Source organism: Trifolium pratense, linkage group LG3, assembly GCF_020283565.1.
Source record: "Trifolium pratense cultivar HEN17-A07 linkage group LG3, ARS_RC_1.1, whole genome shotgun sequence".
NCBI lineage: Eukaryota > Viridiplantae > Streptophyta > Magnoliopsida > Fabales > Fabaceae > Trifolium > Trifolium pratense.
The window spans coordinates 36,628,604-36,644,742 of NC_060061.1; the positions used below are offsets into that span (position 1 = coordinate 36,628,604).

Consider the following 16,139-nt stretch of genomic DNA (forward strand, 5'->3'; position numbering starts at 1 on the left):
AGAATATTTCTACATTAAGTTGCTAATCAACTCATGTATTCATAATTACTCAACTCATGTATTCATAAAACTGAAGTTTTTTTTTTGTTTTGGAAGGAAGGGGCTGGACACTTGGGAGAAGTAAAATGACACACAAGTCACAACACATTGTTATGTTTGGTGTGCAGTGTGCTATCTATCTTTGATCACACAGTTTTTGGCGTTAAGTATTTAAGTGTAAAATGACATTTTTTTCTTTGTTTGTTTTCTCATCTCACGGTCACGGACTTTCAAGTCAAAAAGACAATTATAATCACCATTTGGAATTACTTGTTAGTATATATAATGTGTTGTGGATGCATGGTTTATGTCTACAAAAGGAAATCCAACTGATGCCAAAACCTACACTTCCTTGCAAAATACCAATTTAAAAGAAACCCAAAAGTAGAATTATTATATTGGAAAATACAACATTTTGACTTTTGAAAATTGAAATACACAATTTTTGAAAAGAATTTTCTATATTAAGTTCCTTATGGTATATTTTAGCTTTTGCCTTAAATTATTTAGTGTTTGTCTTCGCATCATGTAACCAGTCTTTTTTGTGTCTGAAAATAATATAAATAAAATGCGTGATGCATGGGGTCCATGGAATCTAATCATATAATATAATATAATCTTCCACTGTGCCCTCAAATGCATGCGTGGATGAAGTTGCTAATTTCTACGTTGGAATTACAATTACTTACACAGACCCTGTATTATTTTTTTAAAAGACAAAACTTTTTATTTTTATAAGAGATATACAAATAAATAAAAGTTGATATTTAATTCATGTCTCATATAAAAAGAATTAGAAAGAGTAGTATTATATTTCAATGTGCTTTCTGCATATTTTGACTATTTTTAGAACTCCTTTAAATTCATAATTCTTTCAAAGTTTGTTATAACTAAAAAAAATATATTTTAAGTTAAAGTGCATACGGAAATGCACCTATGTTTTATTTAAAAAAATCTCAATTTCATTTATAATTTTATAGCATCATTTTTGTTTTAATTTTAAAGAGTTTAACAACAAATTTCACACATATACTAAGTAAAAAAAATAAAAAATCACACATATACTGTGTATTAAAATGTGGGAAATCACATGTTCAAAATTATATACCAACATATCAAATGTCAATTCAGCTTACAAGTCATTTTAATAATATTTTTATTAAGATAAAATTATTTTTCATAAACTTGTGATATCATTGGATGGAAAGAACTCAAAGAAGAAGTTTCAGATTGATTCTGCATTGCCAGCTAAGCAAATATTGTCTTCCTTATTCACGAGAAGATTATTATTGAGACACATATTATTGGAGTATGTTTACATTTTATTCGCACAACTTTTATTATTTTATTTATATTAAATACTTAACTAATTATTTTAGTTCATATTATAATTGCCTCCGTGAACATAACTCAATTTCATGTAATACGCATGAAATTTAAATTCTACTGGTACTTCTCTAATCACTAAATTATTTCTATAATTTATTGCACTCCACTCTCTTAGATATAAAAATGTGTTTTATAAAGCTAAAAAAAAAATCAATTAGTTGGGCATAAAATATTAGAGTTGTTAACATTAAAATACATCAAACTGATCTTTTAAATTCCTCCTAATTCATCCAGGATTCTAATCTAATTCATTAAAGACCATGAAATATGATTAAAAAAAAACATGAAATAGTAACTAGTGACAAAATTATATAGTAAAATAACATGGGTAATGTATGTCTCACCTTATTTTATTTTTTTAATTTTACTCTCTAACTAATATTTTACTTTTATCACTTTCAATTTAATACTATATTTTATATTTAGATAAATGCTAATATGTGCTCTAAAGACACATGATAAAGAATTAAATATAGAAATATTTTTCTTAAAAAATGCGCATTCAAATTTTTAATTGTCAAAATATTATTTTGAAGAAAAATGCTTATTATAGTGAAAATTTTCTCATGAATGACTCGCGGATGATGTGAATTTCCTACTCAATCCAACGTCAATCACCACTCTATAATCACCGCTCCATAAGCTTATTTTTGAATGAGGTGTCTTGATTGCTTAATGATAACTATTTGTAAAGTAACAAACACATAATAAAGCCTCTAACGTGCAATAATAAAGAGACTAAAAAAGTGGACATGTTATTATGAATGAGACTGAGAGAGTGATCCCACTAACACGACGGTGGTGGAGGAAAAAGAAGCACGTAAGTAACAACCCTCTCTTTCCCATATTCACAAAACGACACATAACATTCACATTCCTTTAATTGCGTTACATTTTCTATGTGCTCAATTCAACTAAAGGAAAGTAAAGTGAGAGTGTGAACCAGGTAAAGCACAAAACAAGAACAAAACAAAAAACCAGAATCTTCTCTTACCTTTGTCACTGCTACTTGCTATCTACATATTAACTAACTTCCAACAAGGTATGTAAAATATCTTCATTTCACATTTAGATAACAGAATTAGACACCCATTTGCAAAAAGTTTCAATCTTTGAGTGAAACAATGGAAGTTAGCAAAGTTAGATCCTTCATTTTCATGCTTCTTCTCACTTTATCAAGTTGTTTTTTTGCAACTGGACAAAACCAACAACCTATTAAAACTGTTGTTGTTTTGGTTATGGAGAACCGTTCTTTTGATCATATGTTGGGGTGGATGAAGAAAGCTATCAACCCTTTAATTGATGGTGTTAATGGAGATGAATGCAATCCAGTTTCTACTGAAAGTCCAAGAAAAGATACAATTTGTTTCAGTGATGATGCTGAGTTTGTGGATCCGGATCCAGGTCATTCATTTGAAGATGTTTTGCAACAGGTATTTGGTAATGGTTCAATTCCTTCAATGAATGGTTTTGTGGAACAAGCATTGTCTGTGTCTCAGAATCTTTCTGAGACTGTAATGAAAGGGTTTAAACCACAATCTGTTCCTGTTTATGCTGCTTTGGTTAAGGAATTTGCTGTTTTTGATAGATGGTTTTCTTCAATTCCTGGTCCAACACAACCTAATAGGCTTTTTGTGTATTCTGCAACTTCTCATGGTTCAACAAGTCATGTTAAGAGACAGTTAGCAAAAGGGTATCCTCAAAAAACAATCTTTGATTCTATGCATCAGAATGGTCTGGACTTTGGAATTTATTTTCAAAACATACCAACAACTCTTTTCTATAGGAATCTAAGGAAATTGAAATACATATCTAAATTTCATCAGTATGATTTGAAGTTCAAGAAAGATGCTAGAGATGGGAAGCTTCCACCTTTGACAGTGATTGAGCCTAGGTACTTTGACTTGGTCGGTTTGCCGGCGAATGATGACCATCCATCTCATGATGTTGCAAATGGACAAATGCTTGTTAAAGAAGTTTATGAGAGTCTAAGAGCAAGTCCACAGTGGAATGAAACTCTTTTGGTTATTACATATGATGAGCATGGTGGATTTTTTGATCATGTGAAGACTCCTTTTGTTAACATTCCTAGTCCAGATGGAAATACAGGACCTGCTCCTTATTTCTTCAAGTTTGATAGGTTAGGCGTTCGGGTGCCAACTATTATGGTCTCTCCTTGGATCAAGAAAGGGATTGGTAAGCTCAAAATCCTCCAAGTTTATTTACATTTTGTTTATTCTATTGGATATTATATTTGTTTTTTTGGAACCATTGTCCTTTCATTTGTGTTTTGAGTTGATTAAGGATTAAAATCTGTTGTTTTCTAGTCAAATTAAGTGAAGAAAATTGACACTGGTATGAGTAATGTTACCTAATGTCTCTTGGTTGCATAGATAAGATTCTTCTTAAGCTTCAAAATGTTTTTGATTTGGTTGAATGTGTCTATTTTTCTGATTGTTCTGGTTTTTCAGTGATGAGAAGCCCCAAAGGACCAGCTCCAAACTCCGAGTTTGAGCACTCGTCAATTCCTGCCACCATAAAGAAGATGTTCAACCTTTCCTCTAACTTTTTGACTCACAGAGATGCATGGGCTGGAACATTTGAGGATGTTGTTGGCGAGTTAAGTTCACCTAGAACGGATTGTCCAAGTATGAATTCCTTAATAATCATATACTTTAACTTATCAACAGTTATCATTTTTTATTATGCAATTTCACTGGCATTGATTGGCCTTATTATGTGAAGAAAATATTAAGACGGCTTAATGTGTGTATTCCAGTGACTTTGCCGGACGTAACACCTCTAAGGAGAACTGAAGCAAAAGAAAATGATGGTCTCTCTGAGTTTCAAAGTGAAGTAGTTCAGTTGGCAGCTGTTCTGAATGGAGATCACTTCTTGAGCAGTTTCCCGGATGAAATGAGCAAGAAGATGAGTGTGAAAGAAGCTCATGATTATGTGAAGGGAGCTGTTTCAAGATTCATAAGAGCTAGCAAAGAGGCTATCAAGTTAGGGGCAGATGAGTCTGCTATTGTAGATATGAGATCCTCACTCACTACCAGATCTTCTATTCATAATTAATATAAAGAAATACTCGAAAAAAAGAAAACGAAGAAAAAAAGAGTTGTGTGGGAAACTTGTATCTAGTCTAGTGTGAGTCATTTGATTAGTATTAGGTTAGATATTCTTAGGATTGTGAAAAGTGGAATGCCATAGGAGGCGAAGTCTCTGTGTGTGTGTTTTCTCGCTAGAATGTTATCGGTTGGTAAGTCAATGCAAATATAGAATGTCTCTCATAAGTCTCTATGTTTGCGAAAACTCAGAAAAGGAAATAAACCAACTTGGAGACTGGAGAGTTATGGTTTGGTTGGTGAGTGATTTTGAATTAGAAAAGTTTGATCCTTTTGTACAAACTACTACAAATGTAGTGTCATAGTTTCCTTTTGATTTGTTTGTATTATCATTTGAATTTCTTGATTGTGATGAGCTAGCTACATAATATTTAATTGATACAGTATTTTCTGGTATAGCATTTCAATTTTCAATCTTTGAAGCAAGTCAGCTATGCCGGAAGGGTAGACAAATGATAAGCATACATCTTGACTGAAATCATGTGTTGTCTTAAAATTCACTTGATCTGGTGTAATAAATTCTGGATGAACCAGAACTGGTGTAGAGAGCAGAGCAGACACTACATTGCTGACAGAAGACATAATCATAGCCAAGGGAAGGAAAAAAATAAAGCGAGTGAAATACCAACACGATTTTTTTTTTTTTTTTTTACGATATTGCCAATGAAGATCAAACATAGGACCTCATGCATACCACCCAAATCCCTCACCAACACGATTAATTGACTCCCAAATAGACGAGTTCTATTATAACAAGAGACTAAACTACTAGACTGGGGACTAAAAAGTATGGTATAAATATATTATTAGCATTTCCCTTTTTAAATTTCTTTATTTTGTTCTGAGGATTTTAACTTCTTTTGTCAGGATCTTAAGTGAATATATGAAGGAGCAATAAAAAAATCACAAATTTAGGTGATACCACATAGACTCGTTAGATACAAAAGCTGAAACTACAATCTGTCTACATCCCCTGAAACGAATAGTGGATACCATTGGAAAATAAATACTTGCTTAAAAAAGGGGGAAATGGTCAAAAATCAGAAGTTATAAAGAGCAGTATGTCTTTACACTTTACAATCCCAACTTCCTAAGTAGAGAGGATATAGTAAGAACAGAGTTTTGGAAGCATAATAAACAGCAATCCCATCATGCAGAATTCCACTAAAGAATGACATGAGATATTTCTTGATGGAGTTTCACCGAACATTGTCACAACATTTGTTTGGAAAAGTAAAGAAAATGATTAGGAACATTATCTTTTTCTTTTATAAATTGAAAGGGGATGTAGACTTGAGGGACCAGTCATCCTGAGTACGATATTTGTTTATCCATTCAATTGGTAAGTAGTAGTAATAAACTTTTACAAGGAAAATTTTGAACAAGATACTGCTCTGTATTCTCGCCGTTCAATCTTTCACTCCTAACTACAGAAGAGGATGATTTACTGATAAAAAAGAAAGAAAGAAGAGGAAGCTATGAATTGCACATAATCAAATAAACAGACTTGAAATATAAAATGCAGTATATCCATCTAAGGAAAAAAGCTATGAATTGCACATATTGGTGAATAAAATCATATTTAGGTACAACTTATGGCAACAATAAAATAAAGGATTACATCAATCATTGGCAGGTTGCTATTTTGCAAAATTTGTCAAATATTCTACCAATAAAAATGTTCAGATTTCAGACCACCTCTTATCATTCTACTACTCTGAAATTGTAGCTTGAGGACAATTGATTCAACTTCAATTGGTAAAATGTAAAGAAGCATCATTACCATTTACTGTAATCTGGATCGCGTTAAAATTTTTTATATCACTCTACAAATGCAAGCACTACCAACTTCAGGTCGAAAAAGGACTTTGCCATGTTGATATGTCAGTGATAAGTTCTCGCAGTTGATCTATGAGTATCTTTATGTGCAAGTTCTTGTCGGCAAGTTCCTACATATTTGGATAGAAATCCAATGTTAAACACAATATTATAATTATAATTACTAAAACAAGACAGGTTCTTAACAACTTCAGTCCAGAACCTAAATAGACTAAATATAGAACTCGGCATTAAAATGTCACAGTTAACTGCAGCCGACATAGTTTGATTGAAAAGTGTTTTCCAATAAGCTAAAACCTGAGCCCAAAACAATAACTTTGATGTTTGGGGTTTGTAAAGTGTGTGATCAAGGATAGAGACAGAGGTTAAGACATAAAACCCTTATCACAACCAACCTTTTTTAAAGAAGAGGCTTGCTCTTCCAACTTCTCGATTTCAGCTTCATCCGCAGGGCTAGCAGCTGAACCACTGTCAAACGTGTTTGCCTATAATACTAACCAAGTTAGTTTAACAGCAAAACAAAAGCTTTCGTAGCTAAAATAATGATCACCAAGCTCACAATAAGATGCACATTTGTGAGTCAATATACTCAATCATTTAACAGGATATGGAGTCTAAGTCTATGTAAGGAAGACACTGGTTTCTGAATATAATTTTCTTTTAATGCAGCATAGAAATAGTGGGTTCTGAATTTATTTAGCAAGTGATTTACCAGTCTGCCGTGATGTTTTCATATAGTCACTATTAAGGTTTTCAACCCCATTTCGGAAGGACATCAAACAAAACCTCGGTGCAGAGAGATTTTCATCGTGTCTTACCAAGTCAGTAAGATATATACAGGAACTGAAATTGAACTTCACAATTCATTTTCATTGACTAAAAATTCAGAGAACAAATGGATAGCTGATTTCTTATTCAAATTATTTATTTAAGGGGTTTAAGTAATAAAACATAGTCAGATTATAAGTCAAAACTCAAAATTCATTTGTTTGTTAGGCCACTAAACCCTCCAGTCCGTTCTGCAACATTGTAAGGTCTGATGAATAGGAGCTTTCAAACTTTTCATCATGTTACTGGAATATCATGTATTAAACTTATCTGTGGTATGAATTTAATCCCCTTGTACATGTGTAGAAAACCCACCAGCATGGAGGGTGAGAGGGTCACTTCATATCTATGATTATGTCTCTGAAACTAAAGTATTTTCAGATTCTCATTCCAGGAAATGAACTTATCCTAATACTACCGGCCATTGTCCTTTTCTATTAGAACCCCTGGGGTCAGCAAGGTTCGTTTTGATAATTAACTAGGAATATAATTTGTTTATTGAACTTGTTAAACTCTGGTAACAGTGGTTATTGTATGGAAAACCAGATTGGAAGCAATACGAAGTACTGGTAGATCATCACAGATTAACATTATAAATCATATCTCACAAAACCACATTTCTTTTTGGAGTTTTTTATTTATTCGTAGAAGTTCTGGTCCAGTTCAGCACATGACTTGGCAACTATGTTCTATTTGCCTAGGAGGTCCATCCCAGTCAACATAAGTATAAGCAACTACAATTGTATGAACGTTGCCTGTATATACTATTACTATACCCTTTGTGGGAGAGAGCTTAAAATATCACAAAATTCACATAATTGCATCCCAAATGTCACCACATCGAGCGTTACGAACTCATGAAACTGTCTCAGAAAATCAATAGCAAAGATTATGCCACTCCCAGGCCTAGTCACAGTGAGCAATAAAGGACCTATTTGATTTAAGAATTTCCAATTTTTTACCAATATTTACAAAAAGTGTCACATCATTTTCATTTTCTTTCCAATTTTGAAATATTTGTAAAAAAATTGAAAACAACATGGAGTAGTTTTGACAGTTTCCTATATAAATATTTGAAAATAAAAAACAAAATAGGAACAAGTATATATAGGGAGCATATTAAGTGATAACTCGTTTATTTTGAGAAACACAAACCATCAATAATCATCATTCAATCAAAGATTCAAAATTAACGGTTTGGATTTAAAAAATCTACTAAAAAGTCATGTGATCTTCAATCTCCCCCTTCGTTCATTAACCTGAACATTACTCTCTACTCTCTGTCGTGTGAACACAATATTGTGTGCTCTAATCGACGGTCTCTCATGCGTGACATTGCCTACATCCATCCATCACCTATCAACGTTAAGACTTGAACCCGGGACCTTTAACTCCTTTCACCCTTAGCTCAAGCCAGTTGAGCTACCCAACCCCCCCGAGCTAACCGCTATTCCTTCAAATGGGATTTTTTAAAATATATAGCACTTCTTAATTCTCACCTTTATAGGATTTGATTTTTGAAGTATTTTTCTTATTTCTATCCAATGGGAGATAGTATTATCATCTACCTAAAGTTCAAAGTTTCACATAATCCAAGATCCAGTAAAACCCCATTAACAAAAACAACAATTGCTAAACCAAAAAACAATAAAACCCAAAATTACAAAACTAGGGTTCAAAATTATACCTTTTGTGAATTAGGGATTGCAGTAAGAACAGTCCTAAGTCCAGTGACAGCATTCTTATACCGTAACCGAGCTTCTTCAAGAGCTCCACCAGCACCACCACCACTGGAAGCGCCACCGTCAGCATGTTGACTGGAGCTATCGGAAGTGGCGTCACCGTTTGAAGAAGGAGCATTGGGAGATGTAACATTGGAAGGAGAAGTTGACCATAAAACGGGATTGCAAAGTTCGTCGTTCATTGAAGAAAGTATTTTGAAAGCGTGTTGTATGGTTTCTTCTAAGTATTTGAGACCTTCAATGGCTAAATCTTGTGTCGTTTTGGTTGTGATTGAAGTTGAAATTGTGCCGTTTACGGATTGTTCTTCCATTGCTGCAATGGTGAATCTATGTTTCGAGATTTGGGAATTAGAAAACCCTAAAATTGATCGTTATTATTATAGAAATAGAATAGAAAAAAGCGAAAGAAAATTTAAAATAAAAAGAAAAATGAAATGAAAAAAACTAAAACGTCGACAGCAGGATTCGAACCTGCGCGGGTAAACCCAGCAGATTTCAAGTCTGCCTCCTTAACCACTCGGACATATCGACGGTTTACTTTTTATGGAATAAAATAAACATAATTAATTAAATACCTAAATGAAAAAGAGTTTAATTTTTTTTTTTTTCTAATGAGATGAATTGTAATATTTTTTCTTATATAATTGTAAATTAGTGGTAAAAAGACTATGTAACCATAACCACATTTTAAAAAATCTAAGACCACTTCCGATGGTGGTACTTATATTTTTAAGTACTAGTACCTAATAGGTACTTTTATTGGAGCAAAAACAAAATTGTACCTAATAGGTATTAGTTCTACAATAAGACATAGTACCTAAATAATTTTTGTGGGACCCATTTAAAATGATGTTAAGTTATTGGATAAATGTGTTACTAGTGGGACCAATTTAGAACTTTTGAAGAGGTTTTGGATTGGAGGGATTTAGTACTTATTGTGTACTATTATTAAAAATTATAAATAAGTGATGTGTACATGTGGGGCCCACTTAAGTACTCAAAAATGAGTAGCTCCATTGTGGATGCTCTAATTAGTCATGTGAACGGCACCTATGTTCCACCGCTGTTATGCCAGAAATAAAAGGTTCAGTATAAAAAAAAATCTAATTAATTTCAAGGTTAATCATATGAAGTATCGGTACTTCATTTGATGGTGAGTAGCACCGGTGCGTATCCGGTACACATATGGTACGCCCTAAAATCGTACCAATTTTTTTTTATACGAGGTATGGGTACATCACAGATACACATGGGGTACATCAACATGACTTGCTTCATAGACTTACGTGACATGTGAATCATTGTTCACGTAGCAAGACATGTAGGCTTGTCATCTAAGTAGTAGATGAGTAAAAATAGGGCCGCGAAAAAATTGTAGGTAGCGGATGAATAATAATAGGGAGCACGAGAAACTCGTAAGTAGCGGATGAGTAAAAATAAGACGCGTGAGAAACTCGTAGGTATCAGATGACTAAAAATAGAGCGCGCGAGAAACTTGTAACTAGCGGATGAGTAAAAATAGGGCCGCCCATTTTGACAGCTCTACATGTGAGTCACACTTGACACATTCACAAGTTTGTGAAAGTTAGTAGTCAAAAGTGCCATTTTGAAAATTAAGAAATCAAAATTGCAAATTTGTGAAAGTTAAAGAGTTAAAAGGCAATTTAGCCAACAATTAACTATAAGCTTAATTAACTAGATTATCTAACTAGTGACTAGGATCAGTAGCTCCAATAAGATTATATCTGGAAGAACAAAATAACATCAGAGGTCATCTGCTTTTTGTTTATGTGATGGAGAATTACAGCCTTAACAGGACAACAAACAACCAACCATCACCTGTGGCTGCAAAATACCAATGGAGCAAAAAAAAGTGAAGCAGTGAGTGGATAGGAGAAGACTCCATAATGAGTTTGATTCTTCCTCTTGCTTCTTCTCAAACTCACACTAACACAATTCCCAAACTCCTCATATCTCACAAAGCAAACCTTATTAGTCCCACCAAGTTTCTACCAAATCTATTCTCTCTAGCAGCCATTGCAGTAACACTAACCTCTCCTCTACCTTCCAATGCAATCCCTTCCCTCAATACTCAACCCCCTCCAACCTCTCTCACCACCCCATTTTCTCAATCAAAGAACTTGCAACTTGGACTAGATCAAAATGGGTAATTAAATTCCTACTATATGCTTGCTTGCTTAATGGATTTTGTATCAACAATTAACTTGCTAATGTATTTATTCTCTTGTAGAAAAATTAGACCTTGCCCATCGATTAATCCGGGTTGTGTATCAACAAATCCAAAGTCATCATCTTTTAATTTTCCTTGGACTATTCCTGAAAATTCACTAGATAATGCTATTCAGGTTAGTTAGTTTCTAAGCTATTACTTAGAATTCAAAAAGTTTCCTGCTTTTATATTATCTCATGTTATGGTTTTTCTTTTCCAGAAACTACGCGAAGCAATCCTAGAGACTCAGAAAAATGTGAAATTTCAGCCTGTGGAAGATACCCCAGATGGTAATTCAAACACACTGCAACCTGCTATACTTTCAGTTTTAGAACAATTTACTAATATTGTTTTTTGCAAGAATGTGTAGCAAATTAGCAATGAAATATAGAAATATACACGTTACGAATTAAATAGTACTCCCTCTGATCATTTTTATAAGAGACAATCCACATTTCGAGATTCATTGAATAAATTATGTAGACCAGATACATTATTTATTCAATGAATCTAGAAATGTGACATTCTCTTATAAAAAGGACCGGGGGGGGGAGTAATACATACGGAAAAGAAGTCTTTTCATCAATTGAAGGACTAAAATGAGTGATTTTATATACTTTAGAGACATTATTTTTATATATGAGACTAGAGAGAGTGAGCAATACTTTGGAAACTAAACTGATCGTTTATTGTTAGACTGTAGTCGTAGTATATTATTGAATGAGGGAAGTTGTAATATATTTTATGTATTGGATTTTAAGTGATTGTGTATAGGTCGGTCCAGAGACAGGAAGGAATGGTTAAACTGATTTATACAATGTTTTAAAAATTGACTTGAATTGTTCAATTCAACCAATTGAATCACTAACCAGTACTCTCGACTGATTGTTTATTTGAGTGGTTCAATCGTGGTTTATTGTTAGAATGATTTAAAGTAGTTGGAACCATGACCCGGCCGGAGGTCACCATGTTCAATGTCATGTTCAATTTTGAAAACATTGGTTTTACTAGCCGTTGGGCATAACTTGACTTATGCCAGCTAAAATAAATGTGCAGGCAAATATCTGCAAGCTGAAGTTGATGGAAAATTTGACAGAGACATACTTGAGTTTCTGGTGAAAGGTGATGTGGTTGCTTATAGGTGTATGGCAGCAAAAGTAACTTATGTATACCCTTTCACTACTGCATTTGGAGATTCAAAGGGTCAAGAAGAAAAGCTCAAGCAAATTAATGACCAATTGGGCTGGTTTGCTCCAAGTTTTGATTCCATGGAGTAGTTAAATGCTTAAGTTCTTTGGTTTGTGTATAGCTGAATGCCTGAGTTTAATATTATTTTCTGCATTATTATTGCAATTTCACGACTTTTGCCATTTTGCAGCTTAATGCTTATTATTATAAAAATGCTTAAGAGTGTCAGATTCACCACGGCAGAAACAATTTTATAGATATTCTGTTTGATAAATGAGTCTGTTTTGTGTAATTGTGTTAGCTTTTGCTGCATTTCATATTGATATACCAGACAAGGATTTCACCTATGATAAGCTTTTAGTTCCAGTTTTGAACAAATAAGGGTTGGCTCAAAATATTTTAGGACTAAAAAGGGTTTCAACTTTGAGAGATTTAAAAAAAAAATAACTGTAAACTTTTTCTCCCCCCTTAACATAGTAATAACATGGATGACTGCATTTGAAGGTGAATACAAATATCCAGCAAAATTATTTTGCATATAAGGATTTGACCAAGCTACTTGAAATGTGAGCCTAATAGGACTTGAAGTTTTTCTGTATTATAAGTTGAGCCCTTTCAACTAGCCTCTTTGTCACTTCACCAGCAGACAAAATCCTTGATGAAACTAACACCTTGTCCAACATCCATCATCATGCTCTCAAGATCTCCTGTAGTTGTCATGTTAATTGGGAGACTGTACCAGCAAAGCGTCGTATCATATTCTCCTAGTCGATGACAAAGCCTTATCAAATACAAAAGAGTGTAGTACAGTAGACTACAAAGAGGCTTCCACAGTTCCCCTAATGCAAACTGAAACTGTACCACGTCATGAATCGTTGAATGGCCAATGACTGCCTGGTTGCCTTCACTTTAATGGGTTGGAACTTGGAAGGGTGCGTGCTGGACATGATGAGGTGCTCCGGGCCATCTTGCCCTGCCATATGTCTGTCTGCTGTACTCAGTTTCGGAGTTCAACTAACTTTCTTCTGCATATATGATTAGCATAGCTTTCCTCAGTTGGTAGAAACCTGCAAACAAGATAATTTGCATGAATATTAGTGTCAAAAACAAGTCTGAGTTCAAATTGAGTTTGTCTAGACATGGTCCTAAGCAAGTGAATCCAGTCTTAATTTCATGACAGTGAATTTGTGAAAACTCTGGTAGTTCGTGATCAATAAACTAAGATGAAAAAGGAAAAAAAATGAAAATGCTAAACTCTGGTAGACCATTATAAATTGCCTTTGATACTGTAAAAGCTAAACTATGAGCACTGGAAGAGAGAGCCCAGATAAGCCCTCTCGACAAAAGTTTAAATGTGTGCTCGGTGTAACTGTGATTTTGTTGAAGCTACAAAGTGTAGCTTTTGCAAAATCGTGACAGCTCACCGTGACATTTTTTTATTTTTGCAAAACTGTGATTTTTTATTTCATTTTTTTCATATTTAGGAGGAGCCATCTACAAATACTAGGTTATATCACTGTTATTAAGTTAAACAGAAAAAAAAGACAGTGGAGGCAGAAAGACTCGGACACTATACAGAAAATTGCACAATGATAGAAATTAACATTATTTACTCTTACTCTTCAGAATTGAAAATGAAATATATATATAGAAATCTTTCATCATAGAGTCAATCATAGTGCTTATCAAGAAAAAAAGTGTCAATCATAGTCATGTCCTAGGACTAACCAATTAACCAGATCAGAACATTTTTCAGATAAATATATGCACAATTAAAGAAAGTAAAACCTTGAAGCTAACCATTCAAGAGAGAGCCTGCCTGTAATAGTAATAGTAATAGTAATAGTAATAAATGTTATTGTTATTTTTTCTAACATTTTTGTTTACAATTCATTTTCTAAAATTAAATGCCAACAGACATTGACATATTTCATCATTTCATTTTTTGGTATAAACTGCATTCAGTTCTTAATTTCATTTAGTATCTTCCATGCTTTTCCATTAAGCCACTGTATCAAACAAGTTCCAAGAAGGATAAGCAGTCTTATTATATCAATCATGCTGATCAAAGCTCTTCTTGTTGGAACAAACTTTGTCTTATTCTTGATTTTGTTCAGTATGTTTATTTAGGAGATTGAAAACATGAATTAAAAAGCTATCCAACATGACTGAATCAGTGTTTTAATTTTTCTCTCACTGAATCAGTCTTCTAAAAATCTAACAAGTCCTACATTCATCTTTATCCACAACTGAAATAGTAACACAAAAGTATGAATTTGGTAATTACTTTCTGTAATTATAACTTTAAAAGGGACAATAGTTTATCATATCTATATTTTTTATTCAAACCAATTCTTTGAATATAAACCAAAACACAGGAAATAAGATCAATAATTTAGGCATTTATAGATAGTACAAAATACAATACAGTACATAGAAATTACTAAGACTTCATAAATCGTTTCCAGTAAGCATGCTTCTCAAACAAGCTAGGAATCTCTTCAATTGGTACTTTCTTCGTTTCTGGCAGAAGGAAATATATGAAATAGGTACTTTCTTCGTTTCATAAATCGTTTCCAGTAAGCATGCTTCACACACGATGTTCTTGTGTTCCTCACACTTGTCGAAACAACTGTATAATGTATATCAAAAACACATTATAAGCTGTACAAGAGCCGAAAAACGCAATCATAGCAAAATATTGTTTTTTGTTATGTAATTTTGGTCTGTAACACAAACACATAGCGAAATAATGTTTCAGCAATTTCATCGGCTTCTGTTATATCTTCGGATTCAGCATCAACGTTCTGTTTACCTCTAATATTTACCAATACTCTTCTCGCCTCCTCAAATTTTCCTTGTTCAACAAGGCTGGTAGGTGTCTCAGAACAAATAAACACATCCCAAAAGCATTAGAATGGCTGGAACACTTGCAAAACCTATTGATACTCTCCAACAATTGGGATGGAGATTGACAGTGAAATAATTCACTAAAATAATTCACTAGGTTTGCTGCTAAGATTCCGAAACAGGCTGTGAATTTAAATTGTTTGGCTAATAGTTCCTCTGCTTTTAGTTGGAGCCATTTCCTGAAGACTGCTTGTATTCTCATTGGTAGACTTTAATTGCATATATTAATAATTGTGTATGCAACTAGATGCAATTATTAGGTACGTACACGCACGCACGCACGCACGCACGCAAATATGCTCACTCGCATGCTGCACAAATAACTATTATTTTTGTAGTTAATGCCCAAGGATAATACTTAAAATATTATATATACACTCATATTTGGTTTATAGAACAATATTGAACACAAAAAGTTCACCCACACAATATGATATCGAAAATGAAAGCCGCAATTTGTGTGTATTACCAACTTACTTTCACCAAAATTATTGCTCATACGAATAATTAAAAGAAAAAACTATTAGGATCCTACATAAGAAACTCAAGCACTACCAAAAACAGTTGTGTTAATTACTTTCTGATTATTAAATGTGCAGGATTTTGGATGGTATATTATTTTGCGGATATGTCCAATGCAGGATTTTGAACCCGCAACAGCTTCAACCTCAAAATTTGATGCAAAATCAACAACTCCAACCTCAAAATTGGAGGCAAAGAACCAAACCATATGCAATCGTCATACTATTGCAATTCCTATTTGCAATCATGAACTTCTTAACAAAGCTGGCAATGAACAACGGGATGAACAATTACGTGTTTGTGGCATATCGCAACATACCTACA

The 16,139-nt window shown here is 33.4% G+C and overlaps 3 protein-coding genes and 1 non-coding gene across 4 annotated transcripts; 2 read left to right on the forward strand and 2 right to left on the reverse strand.

Moving 5' to 3' along the window:
- Window positions 1–2,146: 2,146 nt before the first annotated feature.
- Window positions 2,147–4,957, forward strand: LOC123918020 (non-specific phospholipase C6). Its single transcript, XM_045969949.1, has 3 exons — window positions 2,147–3,624; window positions 3,900–4,076; window positions 4,208–4,957. The coding sequence occupies exons 1-3, from the start codon at window positions 2,553–2,555 to the stop codon at window positions 4,504–4,506; spliced, it is 1,548 nt and encodes a 515-aa protein (XP_045825905.1). The 5' UTR covers window positions 2,147–2,552; the 3' UTR covers window positions 4,507–4,957.
- A 1,166-nt stretch (window positions 4,958–6,123) lies between these two features.
- Window positions 6,124–9,360, reverse strand: LOC123918021 (mediator of RNA polymerase II transcription subunit 30). Its single transcript, XM_045969950.1, has 3 exons — window positions 8,911–9,360; window positions 6,791–6,880; window positions 6,124–6,505 (listed from the first exon to the last, which is right to left on the reverse strand). Exons 1-3 carry the CDS (start codon window positions 9,274–9,276, stop codon window positions 6,407–6,409), a joined length of 555 nt encoding a protein of 184 aa, XP_045825906.1. The 5' UTR covers window positions 9,277–9,360; the 3' UTR covers window positions 6,124–6,406.
- A 55-nt stretch (window positions 9,361–9,415) lies between these two features.
- Window positions 9,416–9,496, reverse strand: TRNAS-UGA. Its single transcript has one exon. It is a non-coding gene; the product is annotated as a tRNA-Ser (tRNA).
- Window positions 9,497–10,743: 1,247 nt separating this feature from the next.
- On the forward strand, window positions 10,744–12,675 carry LOC123918022 (thylakoid lumenal 17.9 kDa protein, chloroplastic). Its single transcript, XM_045969951.1, has 4 exons — window positions 10,744–11,132; window positions 11,217–11,331; window positions 11,416–11,485; window positions 12,252–12,675. The coding sequence occupies exons 1-4, from the start codon at window positions 10,873–10,875 to the stop codon at window positions 12,470–12,472; spliced, it is 666 nt and encodes a 221-aa protein (XP_045825907.1). The 5' UTR covers window positions 10,744–10,872; the 3' UTR covers window positions 12,473–12,675.
- Window positions 12,676–16,139: the final 3,464 nt, after the last annotated feature.

What these genes read in the sequence shown, in the direction of transcription:
- LOC123918021 (XM_045969950.1), bottom strand. Translation starts at nt 9,276, where the DNA reads ATGGAAGAACAATCCGTAAACGGCACAATTTCAACTTCAATCACAACC. An exon ending in CAATCCCTAATTCACAAAAG is followed by an intron (nt 6,881 to 8,910) that starts GTATAATTTTGA and finishes TTAGTATTATAG; the next exon opens with GCAAACACGTTTGACAGTGG. An exon ending in AAGCCTCTTCTTTAAAAAAG is followed by an intron (nt 6,506 to 6,790) that starts GTTGGTTGTGAT and finishes CCAAATATGTAG; the next exon opens with GAACTTGCCGACAAGAACTT.
- LOC123918022 (XM_045969951.1), top strand. Translation starts at nt 10,873, where the DNA reads ATGAGTTTGATTCTTCCTCTTGCTTCTTCTCAAACTCACACTAACACA. An exon ending in CACTAGATAATGCTATTCAG is followed by an intron (nt 11,332 to 11,415) that starts GTTAGTTAGTTT and finishes TTTCTTTTCCAG; the next exon opens with AAACTACGCGAAGCAATCCT. An exon ending in TGTGGAAGATACCCCAGATG is followed by an intron (nt 11,486 to 12,251) that starts GTAATTCAAACA and finishes ATAAATGTGCAG; the next exon opens with GCAAATATCTGCAAGCTGAA.
- LOC123918020 (XM_045969949.1), top strand. Translation starts at nt 2,553, where the DNA reads ATGGAAGTTAGCAAAGTTAGATCCTTCATTTTCATGCTTCTTCTCACT. An exon ending in TTGGATCAAGAAAGGGATTG is followed by an intron (nt 3,625 to 3,899) that starts GTAAGCTCAAAA and finishes CTGGTTTTTCAG; the next exon opens with TGATGAGAAGCCCCAAAGGA. An exon ending in ACCTAGAACGGATTGTCCAA is followed by an intron (nt 4,077 to 4,207) that starts GTATGAATTCCT and finishes TGTGTATTCCAG; the next exon opens with TGACTTTGCCGGACGTAACA.